General features: G+C 45.4%; 1 protein-coding gene across 2 annotated transcripts; it reads right to left on the reverse strand.

Annotated features, from left to right (window-relative positions):
- Nucleotides 1-14,222, reverse strand: LOC131709243 (ras-related protein Rab-5B). Of its 2 annotated transcripts, none has more exons than XM_059011494.1 (6): nucleotides 14,094-14,222; nucleotides 9,701-9,962; nucleotides 8,588-8,739; nucleotides 7,584-7,706; nucleotides 6,588-6,681; nucleotides 1-2,669 (listed from the first exon to the last, which is right to left on the reverse strand). In XM_059011494.1, the coding sequence occupies exons 2-6, from the start codon at nucleotides 9,861-9,863 to the stop codon at nucleotides 2,548-2,550; spliced, it is 654 nt and encodes a 217-aa protein (XP_058867477.1). In that variant the 5' UTR covers nucleotides 9,864-9,962; nucleotides 14,094-14,222; the 3' UTR covers nucleotides 1-2,547. The 2 variants fall into 2 exon arrangements, with proteins under 2 accessions (XP_058867477.1, XP_058867478.1); XM_059011495.1 differs by having other exon boundaries at nucleotides 14,123-14,199.
- Between the last annotated feature and the right edge of the window lie 291 nt (nucleotides 14,223-14,513).

Raw genomic sequence — 14,513 nt, forward strand, 5'->3', positions numbered from 1 at the left:
TATAATAAGAAAGGGAATCCATTTAATACATACATGAAGACAGTACTTTTTATATTTCTTACATTAATTGTGGATCAGCCACCGTATTTCTGCGCCATGATTGTTACCTCGATAGCACAGCAGAGGCTTTTCTCTGCTTAGTATTGAGTCATACACTATTACGTATTTATTTATTTTTAGCAACTTAATTAAAAATGAAGATATAAGTTATAAACAGGGTTATAAATGCTGCAGTTTCTCCAATTCTGTTTGGATCCCCCCCCCCCCCATTTATTCTTTAATGCTGTTAAATTATGGCACCACTGTAACAATAAGTTACAGCGATGGCGCCTTACACTTTCATTTTATTCCAGGCTGTATCCGTTTTTAAAACTTGGGGTAAAGTTCCAATCTGTTTTTTATTCACACATGCATTCTTCGTTCCTATGCAACCAGATTGCAAAATGTTACAGAAATTGAACTTCACTGTGCTGTGCTTTTAATTATTCACTGCGGTACTTTTTTATAAGCAGCGTTTCTCCCTCTTCATAAACCAATCCAATCAAACTCCCGCACACAGGGGAGGGGTTATCCTCAGCCAGTAGGGACTGTATTAGTAGTACTGGAATATAATTCAAGCTGTTTGTATTCATCAGTAGTATCAATCATCATTAAAAGCTTTAATATACCAAAATTAGAGTGCAAATTATATTGAATTATATTATTCTGTATGAATTTTTACTTAGATTATTAAAAAGGAAGTCATTTTTATTGATTTTTTGATTATTTTTAATTCTGAGTAGTTCTGGCTTCTGTTGCTGCAATGTTGAGTTAAAATCATTTTTTTCTCCAAATCTGTCTAACTGTCTTTGAGCTTCTCTGTAGAATCCTAACTGCCAGCACAGAAATCGTGCAACAGTGTGACCTCACAGCTCCCCACCTGCTGTCTGGCCGTATAAAGGTGGAAGTGTCACATGACGTGAAGGGAACGAGGAAGGCTGTTCAGTCCCGGTAGTTAGGATTCTCTAGGTAAGCAGCTCAACAATACGACAGAATCCAGAACCACTCTCAACGATTGCAAACACCATACAATGATGAGAGAAATGGAAAAAAGAAATTCAAACAGCAGGACGGTGCTCTCCAATATTACTGGCATGTTATATATTGTCACTAGGGAGGGCACTATGTTTTGACAAAGTCTTTCCTTGTTCAAGTTCTGTTTAAAAGAAAGTGCCTCTTCCGCTCGACTTCAGCCGAATCCGTCATTCAGGGACAGGCTGCTGCGCTGTCAATGGGAGCCTTTGTGACGTCCCTGTATGTCAGAGGGAAGTACTCAGGATAATGAAAGTCAATGGCAAAGCGATTCCATTTATTATATTAAAACTTTCGATTCACCGCAAGCCAGAATTAACTGTAGCTTCTAGAAGTCTGCATCCGACATTTCCCCAGCTCAGGTGTGTTGAACAGCCATTGTAAGAAAAGTGATTCTGCAGCTATACTAATGCAGTAAGAGATGCAAAACAATAATAATAATAATAATAATAATAATAATAATAATAATAATAATAATAATACACTTCACTTTCATTTACAGAAGTTTGTTCTGAATACAATCATCTAGGAGTGTTAATTCTGGTTTTAATAATATCTGTAAAAGATGAGAAAGGAAAAGGAGGAGGGCTTGAGTTTTGATAGATTTGAGCCTTATTACATTTAATATTATCCTTTTGAGACCTGATTTGTGTTCGTTGGATTTCATTCCGCTTTGAACTACTGTTACTTGAGAGACATTTTTGGAAACAGTAATAACCCATGGAAAACAATGTGCATTATATGCACACAAGATCGCAAAAGACTATTCATTTATTTTTAAATAGAATTGGGTTTGAACCTAAAATTGACTATTTTAAAGCTGCAGTCAGCAGACTATAGTCTTCCCTAGTTTTTCAGACATAGTTGAGTTTTAAAAACAGGTCACTAAAGGGACACACGCGTCCTCTCCTTGTTAACCATGCTTGCTACTCTGTCAACCCCACACTGGCACGCTCCTGGTACTGCCTGCAGCAGTTGAAGGTTATAACTGATGTCAAGCACTGGTATTGTTCAGGAAGCTAAACATTCAACAGGGGCAGCAAAGCACCCTGTTCCAAATTCCATTCATAAACCTCAATGGAGCATCTTTAAAATCAACCGGACAGGGATCACTATTTCAAAAGTACTCAAGCAAGTGGCCTGGGCTAGATATGGTTAATGGGATTGCACAGGGGCAATGCTACTGTTCTGGACACCAATTTAAAAATAAACTTCTTTCAAAGCCTGGTTTTGATGTCCGTCATGCCGTGATGGAAGCTGGACTCCGTTTCCGAGGGGAGAGGGAGCCAGGCTGGTCGTCAGGCTGCAGCTTTGAGTTTCTGATCCCCTGATCCTCTCCGGCTGGAAAATTTTAACTAACCGCCCCCCCCCCCCCCCCACAGCCTCACTGCCCCTGTGGTGTTGTTACTGTAGAACACATTCTCTCTCTCTCTCTCATTCTCTCCCCCCCCCACCCTCGTTGCCCTGGCCCCATATCTAGTTGCCGCAGCACTGGCTCCTGCTGGGCTGGCTCTGCTCGTTCAGGTCCACCCCCCCTCGGACCTGGCTCGGGGGCCCCCCGCTGCTGCCCTGGGGCTCGCTCTTTGGCAACTTCTTAGCTGGAAGAGAGAGATACAGACAGAGAGAGGGGGTTGGACTTCACAATGTTTAGTCACAGAAAAATAGCATTACAGAGACCGTTATACAAGTCTCAAATTATTTTAAAACATGATATCTGGTACTGCACGTGGGTAAAGAAATCTCTGTTTGCAAGCCATGCTTTCAGTTAGTGTTGCACTTGCTTGGTCACCTGGAGGGTGAAATTGTCTCCATCCCAGCTGCTTCCCCTATTGACTGACATGCTTTGTAGACAGTAACATGCTTTTTTTTATATATATATTTGGAATCGCCAATTATTTTTAATGGTTTTCTCCACAATTTGAAATGTCCAATTATTTTTATTTCAACCCGGCTCACCGCAGCCACCACTGCGCGGACTCTGGAGAGACAAAGACGGACGCACGCATGCGTCCTCCGAAACGTGTGCCGTCAGCGGTCCGCTTCTTTTCACTCTGCGGGCCCACCATGCCGCCACCTTGGAGCTACAGCGTCGGAGGACAACGCAGCTCTGTGCAGCTTACAGGCAAGCCTGCAGGCGCCTGGCCAGTCCACAGGGGTCGCTGGTGCACGGTGAGCCGAGGACACCCTGGCCGACCTAAACCCTCCCCCACCGGGACGGCGCTCGGCCAATTGTGCGCCGCCCCCTGGGAACTCCCATCCACGGTCGGCAGTGAAATAGCCTGGACTCGATCCGGCGAACTCCAGGCTATAGGGCACATCCTGAACTCCACACGGAATGCCTTTGCCGGATGCACAGTAACATGCTTTGACCCAGAAATGCTGAGGCGAAATGACACAGGAAGTCCAAACAGATACCCAAAAGAATAAGGCACAGAAACTGAGAGGCCCCTTCAAGCCAAACTAGCACCAGATATCAGGGTTAAAATGAAAATGTGCAAGACCACGTTTCTTTCAGAACTGCATGTTTGAGTTAATGGAAGGTGTGACAGGCTATATGAATGTATTGTGGCTATTTTTTCTGCTATGTACTGATAAGCTATTCCATGCATTTCTAACTCTCTGTTAAACAAAATACTTCCACCATCAAGACCAGCTCTGCAGGAAGGAGCCCATTCCAGCTGCACTGCCTTCTTTGTGAACAGCCCAGCAGCGAGGGGGTCCTGCAAGCACCTTGTATAACTAAACTTGTTCCTAATAAGTTTTAGTGATGCCTGGAACGTGCAGTAACAGTTGTACTGCCATTCCTAAATAAACTGACAGCCTCATTTCAAGAATCGGTGCTGATCCACAATCTCACAACACTCAATCCGAATTCTTAGGTATAACTAGAAGAAAATAAGTCAAGCAGACCAGCGCCTGGCTCCAGTGCCTCTACAGCACACTGAAAGCAGGCCTGTCTGAAACACGGTCTACTTCACTTTGTTTCTTACTGCTTGAGCTCGAGATCCTTTCGCTGAGACTGAAACAAACTCTGGTTGAGAATCGTTCCTTTCCTGCTTTGAATATTCAAATCCTGAATTTGTGTGCGGTCTGCTTTTGCCTGATAATCCCTCAGCCTCTGGCTACACGCCCTGGACCTGATTGGTTTTTCTGCTTGTGTGAAACAGGTCTGAAGACGGGAGGGGACTGTAATATTGCAAAGGTCATTTCACATTTAAAGGATATTTAAATAAGGCTCCTGCACGGCTCTCCGAGCACAAACAAATATTAAAAAGAATGTGGTTTCCATTGTTTCATTAAACTAAACTAAAGTGAAACATGTATCCTGGTTGTGGTAAGTGTTTGGGAAATGCAAGGATTCTAGACGCCCCCCTGTGGTTACAGAGTGTACTCCCGACCTGGCTTCCAGCCCAAAGATCTTCCCACAAACAGTCAGTCTCCCTCTACTGGCCACATACACAGTGTCAGTAAGCTGGCTGGCAAAGCACAGAAGCAATCTTAAACCAGTCATTTAATATATTTCATGTCAAGCTACCTCAAGTACTAGTTTTTTTTCTTTTAAACATATTCTCTTACTGTTAATTCTAATGATCACCAAGATTTAAACTTCAACAAGTGGACCAATCTATGTAACAATGTAGGGTCAACACATGCAAGTGCATACAGACCATCTCCTCACATGCCTCTGCAGGGAATAAACACTTCTGTAAACTTTGAAGCATCACCACTGAAGGAACAGCACTACAGAGCAGGACTTTCCTCTCCATGTTGAGCTGCATGTGTGAAAGGAGGGCTAACCAGGTTTTTAAATGATTGATGTATTACCTTTTTATTAGCACTAGCCATATAAGAGGTAACAACAATGGCAAGTGCCTCTTTCAGTGTGCCAATGTTCTCTGTGCTGGACAGTTCTACTGTAGTGCCTCTGACCATCTAACCAGCCTCTGCATTATTCAGCATTTCAACCAAGACCATTCACAGGACACACCATGAACGTTCATAGGGCACTGTAGTTATTCCACGAATGTAGACAGCCGCATAACCCAGACGAGAAAGGATTGCTTACAGCTATCCTCATGAGTGATATTGTCTGGATTGTGCAGTGTGTTCATGGGCAGTAGTAAAAGTGGATTGGTGCAGTGTGTTCATGGGCAGTAGTAAGAGTGGATGGTGCAGTGTGTTCACGGGCAGTAGTAAGAGTGGATTGGTGCAGTGTGTTCACGGGCAGTAGTAAGAGTGGATTGGTGCAGTGTGTTCACGGGCAGTAGTAAGAGTGGATTGGTGCAGTGTGTTCACGGGCAGTAGTAAGAGTGGATTGGTGCAGTGTGTTCACGGGCAGTAGTAAGAGTGGATTGGTGCAGTGTGTTCACGGGCAGTAGTAAGAGTGGATTGGTGCAGTGTGTTCACGGGCAGTAGTAAGAGTGGATTGGTGCAGTGTGTTCACGGGCAGTAGTAAGAGTGGATTGGTGCAGTGTGTTCACGGGCAGTAGTAAGAGTGGATTGGTGCAGTGTGTTCACGGGCAGTAGTAAGAGTGGATTGGTGCAGTGTGTTCACAGGCAGTAGTAAGAGTGGATTGGTGCAGTGTGTTCACGGGCAGTAGTAAGAGTGGATGGTGCAGTGTGTTCACGGGCAGTAGTAAGAGTGGATTGGTGCAGTGTGTTCACGGGCAGTAGTAAGAGTGGATTGGTGCAGTGTGTTCACGGGCAGTAGTAAGAGTGGATTGGTGCAGTGTGTTCACAGGCAGTAGTAAGAGTGGATTGGTGCAGTGTGTTCATGGGCAGCAGTAAGAGTGGATTGGTGCAGTGTGTTCACGGGCAGTAGTAAGAGTGGATTGGTGCAGTGTGTTCACGGGCAGTAGTAAGAGTGGATTGGTGCAGTGTGTTCACGGGCAGTAGTAAGAGTGGATTGGTGCAGTGTGTTCACGGGCAGTAGTAAGAGTGGATTGGTGCAGTGTGTTCACGGGCAGTAGTAAGAGTGGATTGGTGCAGTGTGTTCACGGGCAGTAGTAAGAGTGGATTGGTGCAGTGTGTTCACGGGCAGTAGTAAGAGTGGATTGGTGCAGTGTGTTCACGGGCAGTAGTAAGAGTGGATTGGTGCAGTGTGTTCACGGGCAGTAGTAAGAGTGGATTGGTGCAGTGTGTTCACGGGCAGTAGTAAGAGTGGATTGGTGCAGTGTGTTCACGGGCAGTAGTAAGAGTGGATTGGTGCAGTGTGTTCACGGGCAGTAGTAAGAGTGGATTGGTGCAGTGTGTTCACGGGCAGTAGTAAGAGTGGATTGGTGCAGTGTGTTCACGGGCAGTAGTAAGAGTGGATTGGTGCAGTGTGTTCACGGGCAGTAGTAAGAGTGGATTGGTGCAGTGTGTTCACGGGCAGTAGTAAGAGTGGATTGGTGCAGTGTGTTCACGGGCAGTAGTAAGAGTGGATTGGTGCAGTGCGTTCACAGGCAGTAGTAAGAGTGGATTGGTGCAGTGTGTTCACAGGCAGTAGTAAGAGTGGATTGGTGCTGGTGTCTCACCTATTGCCAGGAAGAGGTCGTTGACGTTCATCGCAGTCTTGGCTGATGTTTCCATGAAGAGCAGACTGTTGTCATCAGCGTAGGCTTGTGCTTCCTAATGAGAAAAAAAAATTCAAGGAAGTTTAGGGAGACGCATGAACACTGGTTCACCAAAAGTATGACAAACCCAAAATAGTATTGTTATTATTATTATTATTATTATTTAAAAAAAAAAAACAAAGACCACCAGATCACGATTAAGCTAAATCCTGTCGAGGGCAGTGTAAAATCCACTTGTATATTAAGGCCATTATGACCACACTATTCTGTATTAAAACCACATCATGCAGTACAAGACCTCTGATTCAGTACCCCTCTAGAAAGTACAAGCTGTAAAATGTCAATTAGAATAGTTGTTAGCACATAGAAAACTCTCCTTAACCCATGAAGTACCAAATGAGATTCTTTGAAAACGTATGTCATTTGATACATTACATTTAGACTTAACTTTCGTAGTTAACAAAATTAGAGTAAGTTATCATATCAATATAGTTAGAGATAATGAAAATAACAGGTAGGTGCCAGTTATAAATGCTCCAAAAAAATTACAAAGTGGCCTGTCCTCAAATTAGGACAATGGCACTGAATGAGTTAAAAGAAAACAAAAATAAACGACATCAAGAATGGCTAACACTGTTCAATAAATTAACTTGAGAACTGAAATGAATCGGAAGATAATTCCAAAATGGAATTAGGATCATTCAATACCCAGATATTCTATGGAGCAGAGAGCAGCTTGTATCATGCAGCACCTACATGATATTCATTATTTGTGCAACATCAGAATTTTGCATCTTTTCAATTCTACTTAAACGTGACCACGGTGCGTCACAGTTTTTGTGAATTATGAATCGAATCGCCCTGCATGTATCAACATGTTGCAACTATAGAGAACAAAAAATACAAAACGCTTCGAAGAGCATGCTACTATTTGACATCAGCTGGATGGACAGCTACCTCATATTCCACTGCCCTCTTGCTGGACAGGTCTGCCTTGTTTCCAGACAGTGCGATCACAATGCTGGGGCTGGCTTGTCTCTGCAGCTCTTTGACCCAAGTCTTTGCTCGTGCAAACGTTTCCTGCAACAAACACAAAAGGGTCAGCCGTTGGTCCACAAATACTGTGCATCCACCCACCAGCCGCAGCTGTGAATCAGACCGGACATTGTGACAAAAAAGTTGAACAGTATGATAAAAAACTGAATAGTACAGAATAAAAATGGTGATGAAGAGTGTAACTGAAATTGGGTAAGTGGTATTCAAGATGTCATTAAGTAAATGAGGTGCTAGTATCATGGGAAAGTATACTAACATGCTCGATGTACAGCGTGTGGAATAATGCCTGTTCTCAAGATGTAAACGTGTGACATACAGAGAGAGAGATGCCTCCATGTAACCACACAATCTGACACTCCAAATAACTTAGGATGAGAATACCAAGTACCATCCATTCTATAAGTGGTTCTCCAGATCAGAAATACTAAAAAACAAAACATAATAAACTCAATGACAAACATTTCAACCAGAAGTCTTTTTAAATACCTTTTATTGGACTAACTAAACAATAATTAAAATCACAAGCTTTCAAGACCTCAGAAGGTCTCTTCTTCAGGTGAAAATACGTTAAACAAGACTTGTAGTTAAAATATTTGTCACTGAAGTTTTCTTAGTATTTCTAAATTCAGCACGATTGAGTGTTTAATAGTTATTGTCGGTTTGCCCAGACATGTGCAAACATTTAACTGTGACACAAATGTACAGACAGTTATCCCCCTATATCCCCAGAATGTCACACTCTCAGTAACTAAATCATGTTATTACTTTCACTAGACCTGAATAAGCAGGTTTCCAGATAAATGGAAAGGTGTGATATGTACTGTACATACGACCGCCTCCACTACAGCCCTGTCACTGGGCACAGGTGTGGTTTTGTGTGCTCGGAGTGGCGGTGAGGCACACACCTGGTTGGTGATGTCGAACACCACGATGGCAGCCTGGGCCCCGCGGTAGTACATGGGTGCCAGGCTGTGGTATCTCTCCTGGCCTGCTGTGTCCCAGATCTCAAACTTCACTGTGGTGTCATCCAGACACACTGACTGAGTCAGGAAAGCGGCTGAGAGAGAGAGAGAGAGACAGAGAGAGAGAGAGAGAGAGAGAGATCATTACTAGGGTTTGTAGTATTGGGGAGGTCCTGTAGTAATTAATTACATCGCTTTAAATATTTACTTTCATAAAATCTAATTCTGGTATTAAGTAGGGAACTTCCTACATCATAAACATATCTAGTAGCACACTATGCGTGCAGTTCGGATGTCAGAACTACACACTACAGGGTATCATAGGACACATAGCTCTTAATTGTAGGCATGTAATACACGAGGGCCACGATGCGTAATGCATGTCTGCAGATCTGATACTTTGTTAGATTAGCTAGAATACATAATCACTAGCTTTCAAGACCTCAAAAGCACCGAGAGCCACAAGTAGCTACCAGTGCTTTTGGTCTCATATAAGTATCATAAACACCTTGGCCAGTCAAGGGACCAATCAAATGTGGCCTTACTACTGAAGTTCCTGTACACGTCATTCAAAACATTTGTAAAGAATTTTACTGTAGGGTTATCAGCCAGCGATGGAATATGTGGTGGAATATCAGCATGAGTAGAAGTGAATGGAGCGAGGCTGAAAGCACTGAGTGCTGATATAACCCTCACACAGGCACACACCATCCAGAACTCTATTATATACTGCTTTATTACTAGTTACAAATCCACCTATATTGACTCTTCATTTAAAAGCCACATCATAACATGTTAATATACTTGTACTGTATGAAGAGTTGTTACTGTCGTGGGCATCACTGTGTAGAGCAGCTCTTCTTTAAGCACTTCAGAATAATTGACACACGCAAACTTAAAAATCCTTCATCCAAGTCACTCCCCACAAATCTGAACTTTTATTTCAGTCAGAAAACTGCGACTTGGATTCAGAAGTAGTACAGCAATGCATTTCGGACACGGAATTGGTCCTGTTCTGCAGGCAGTGTTGTCTGGCATGCAAGCGCTGAGCCTCACCCCCGATGGTGCTCTCCTGGTACTCGTGGAACTGCCCCTTCACGAAGCGCAGCACCAGGCTGGACTTGCCCACGGCCGACTCTCCCAGCAGCACCAGTTTGAACTGGCAGATCTTACTGGCCTGAGACTGGCCATTGGGCCGGGAAGCTGCGCGGCCTGCCATGGCTGGCTGAACTGTGAGGGGGGTGGGGAGGAGGGGTGAGGGGTTGGGGGGCTTCACCGATGGGGCAGATCACTGGATTGGGAGCCTCGCTGATGAACTCTGCGGATAGAGAAGAGACAAGTAGGTTACTCCTGTAAACAGCACAGCATGCTGCAGAATCACTCTGACTACATTCCACAGTGGATTAGGAACAGGTTTAGGACTGCTGAATATTTAGACTCCCACTGCAGAGCATTCAGTTTGAGCCACTCCAGGCTTCAGCAACAGCCAACACTCCCATTGCAGAGCATGTATTACATTTTGTGCTTCGCAATGATTCAGGCCTGGGGCCTCTAGGGTGTTTGACTAGGGGTTTAATACACTGAAGATACAAATAAATTTCACAAATCTGCAGGACCCAATACAAGGTGAATTGTGATACACTATTTGATGGCCTACTTTTTACGATCATATTTTATTTAAGATAAAATGATCATTAGCAATAGACAAAAAACTTGTATTAAGCAATGTGATAATCAAGCAGCAGAGCTTGGTTCCTTAGGGAGTTCTCACACACAGCATTAGTAACACTAGTGTTTATGGAGAGTTCTCACACACAGCATTAGTAACACTAGTGTTTGTGCAGAGTTCTCACACACAGCATTAGTAACACTAGTGTTTGTGCAGAGTTCTCACACACAGCATCGGTAACACTAGTGTTTGTGCAGAGTTCTCACACACAGCATTAGTAACACTAGTGTTTGTGCAGAGTTCTCACACACAGCATTAGTAACACTGGTGTTTGTGCATAGTTCTCACACACAGCATTAGTAACACTAGTGTTTGTGGAGAGTTCTCACACACAGCATTAGTAACACTGGTGTTTGTGCAGAGTTCTCACACACAGCATTAGTAACACTAGTGTTTGTGCAGAGTTCTCACACACAGCATTAGTAACACTGGTGTTTGTGCAGAGTTCTCACACACAGCATTAGTAACACTAGTGACGAATGTTCCACATGGCCTATTTCTGTCAGTGAGCTGTTCAAAGCAAACCACAAAGGGACTGCCTCACTCAGGACACACACACCCAGTACTGACTAAACAGGAGAGCAAACAGGAGGTACGAGCCCATCACTGACTCCCAGGCATTCAACAGACCTGCCTGCCAAGCTGTATGAAGCAGGAATCTCACACAGTACAGTGAACAGGGGACCCTCAGCACTCCACTCAGAGCTGCACGGGACCCTCAGCACAGCAGGCATCAGAGCTGCACGGGACCCTCAGCACTCCACTCAGAGCTGCATGGGACCCTCAGCACATCACTCATTTAGAGAGGCACGGGACCCTCAGCACATCACTCATCAGAGCACGGGACCCTCAGCACACCAGGCATCAGAGCTGCACGGGACCCTCAGCACTCCACTCAGAGCTGCACGGGACCCTCAGCACATCACTCATTAGAGAGGCACGGGACCCTCAGCACATCACTCATCAGAGCACAGGACCCTCAGCACACCACTTATCAGAGCACGGGACCCTCAGCACATCACTCATCAGAGCACGGGACCCTCAGCACATCACTCATTAGAGAGGCATGGGACCCTCAGCACTCCACTCAGAGCTGCACGGGACCCTCAGCACACCAGGCATCAGAGCTGCACGGGACCCTCAGCACTCCACTCAGAGCTGCACGGGACCCTCAGCACATCACTCATTAGAGAGGCACGGGACCCTCAGCACATCACTCATCAGAGCACAGGACCCTCAGCACACCACTTATCAGAGCACGGGACCCTCAGCACATCACTCATCAGAGCACGGGACCCTCAGCACATCACTCATTAGAGAGGCATGGGACCCTCAGCACTCCACTCAGAGCTGCACGGGACCCTCAGCACACCAGGCATCAGAGCTGCACGGGACCCTCAGCACTCCACTCAGAGCTGCATGGGACCCTCAGCACATCACTCATTTAGAGAGGCACGGGACCCTCAGCACATCACTCATCAGAGCACAGGACCCTCAGCACACCACTTATCAGAGAGGCATGGGACCCTCAGCACTCCACTCAGAGCTGCACGGGACCCTCAGCACACCAGGCATCAGAGCTGCACGGGACCCTCAGCACTCCACTCAGAGCTGCACGGGACCCTCAGCACACCAGGCATCAGAGCTGCATGGGACCCTCAGCACATCACTCATTTAGAGAGGCACGGGACCCTCAGCACATCACTCATCAGAGCACGGGACCCTCAGCACATCACTCATTAGAGAGGCATGGGACCCTCAGCACTCCACTCAGAGCTGCACGGGACCCTCAGCACACCAGGCATCAGAGCTGCACGGGACCCTCAGCACTCCACTCAGAGCTGCATGGGACCCTCAGCACATCACTCATTTAGAGAGGCACGGGACCCTCAGCACATCACTCATCAGAGCACGGGACCCTCAGCACACCAGGCATCAGAGCTGCACGGGACCCTCAGCACTCCACTCAGAGCTGCACGGGACCCTCAGCACATCACTCATTAGAGAGGCACGGGACCCTCAGCACATCACTCATCAGAGCACAGGACCCTCAGCACACCACTTATCAGAGCACGGGACCCTCAGCACATCACTCATCAGAGCACGGGACCCTCAGCACATCACTCATTAGAGAGGCATGGGACCCTCAGCACATCACTCAGAGAGGCACGGGACCCTCAGCACACCACTCAGAGAGGCGCGGTCTGATTATTGGGATTGAAGTCTCCACAGAATCAGGTGAGGGTCTTTGGTGTTGATCGGGCTAATTTACCATTTCATGTGAACAAACAGCTGCTTGGGTTTGTGTGGCTTGCTGTTCTCCACAGAGTCTAAGAAAAGCAGCGATCAAACAATTCAAAGTTTACATCCTGTGCTATTCAGTGTAAACAGTAAATAAATAATGCTTAACGTATTCTGATAGTGAGCTCTTCAGTGGTTTATGTTCTCTTTTATTAGATACGGTACTTCAGTAATAAATTACCAAGCAACGCAAGTGGTCTATATAGAAGATAGACCATGAACACTCTGTAGATATCCACTGAGGAGAGCGGAATAACATCAGATTACTCCAGACACGGCTGACAATGGAACAAGCTGCTTTTAAATACATCATACTAAACATCTATAAAAAGCTGAGCTGTTTAGCTCTGTAGTAAATTTCAACCCAATACCTCAAAGCAAGGTTGCTGACACATTCCAGCCAAATATATCCCTGATAATATTCATTCATCCAAAACTACTAAACACTGACTCAATAGTGCTGAATTTTGAAATACTACAGAAAATTAATTAATTTGAAGTCAAATATTTCAACCAAAAGTCCTTTTCCTGCTGACATTTAGTATGGATCTCAAATGGTTCCTGAGACAAAAGCTGACTGCAAAGAAACGATCCGCGTTTATATTATATAATATGAGAAGAAAGACTGAAAAGTGTTGTCTGTTTCCATAACACTGCAAATATGAAACATGTTCTGCATCTCAAAAGGTGTATCTGTGGAGCTACAAAAGCAACATTACACACCTCATACAGATATATGCGTATGTGTAGCTTTCCATAGTCCCCGATTCTGTGAACTCACGTCATTAGAAACCACTGTGGCTGGCTCTCCAGTTTGTACAAGCCGCTGGACTCGCTGCCCAAGCCTCGCGTCACTAATGTCACTCCGTGAACTGAACATGTGTACCTGCAGCAGCTGGTGGTTATGCAATGTAACTCGGAGAAGCAAAATGTAAACAAACACGAGAAAGCGGTTCAGAACAGTGGCTTGCTTTACTTATTTTTTAGAACGGATACTGTTTTTCAGAAATAAGTGTTAGGCTTCAGTAGAAGGCATTACATATTAAATGTGTAAACTCTGGGGTACTGAACGTCAGTGTTGTTTACTGTGGAATTCCATTACACGCACAGCACAAACACGAAAGTATTTTAAGAGGACGGCAACTGAACGCTACTGAATAAGTCCCTCGTTGCTTGACAGCGATATCAGTAGTTATAATGGAAAATAATGAATAAATAACAACACTGTGCGTCTCCCATCCCCCCCACCTCTCGCTGGCTCAATAACAGTACCCCACCCCCTCCCGAACTCGCCTCCTCCCGGCCCGCGACAGACTGGCACCCAGACAGCGCCGCGAAACCAAGACACGACACTCGACAACTACCCACAAGCCAGCCCGCAGACCCGGTTCTGCCCCGTCCTTCCCGGGGTGCTCGTACCTGTCGCTCGGTCTCTTCCTGTCACGTACCTCGGAGCTGCGGAGCTTGTTGCGTCTCAACCGAACCTGACGGGCAGGACACTGCAGTGACAGACAGGCGCTCCCGGCAATGGGCTGAGCTCTGGCAATGGAGGTGGGGCATGTTGGAGAATGACGCTTTGGGGACCCAATGGTAGAATAGCATGAATAAGAACACGCCTCCGGTGGGTGGTCGCAGTAATGCGTATAGGGCGAGAGGCAGAGTCAAAATGTTGACAGACATTGAACTTGGCCAATACCAAAGTAATATTGAGAACACGTCATAGTTAAGGCAACTTTCATAAAGTCATTCCACAAAAATATTAAAAACCATTTTGCCCATAACACATTAATATGTAGTTATATCTTATTCTTGAACTTGACTACAAATACCCCCCCTGAA

This window comes from Acipenser ruthenus, chromosome 42, assembly GCF_902713425.1.
Source record: "Acipenser ruthenus chromosome 42, fAciRut3.2 maternal haplotype, whole genome shotgun sequence".
Lineage (NCBI taxonomy): Eukaryota > Metazoa > Chordata > Actinopteri > Acipenseriformes > Acipenseridae > Acipenser > Acipenser ruthenus.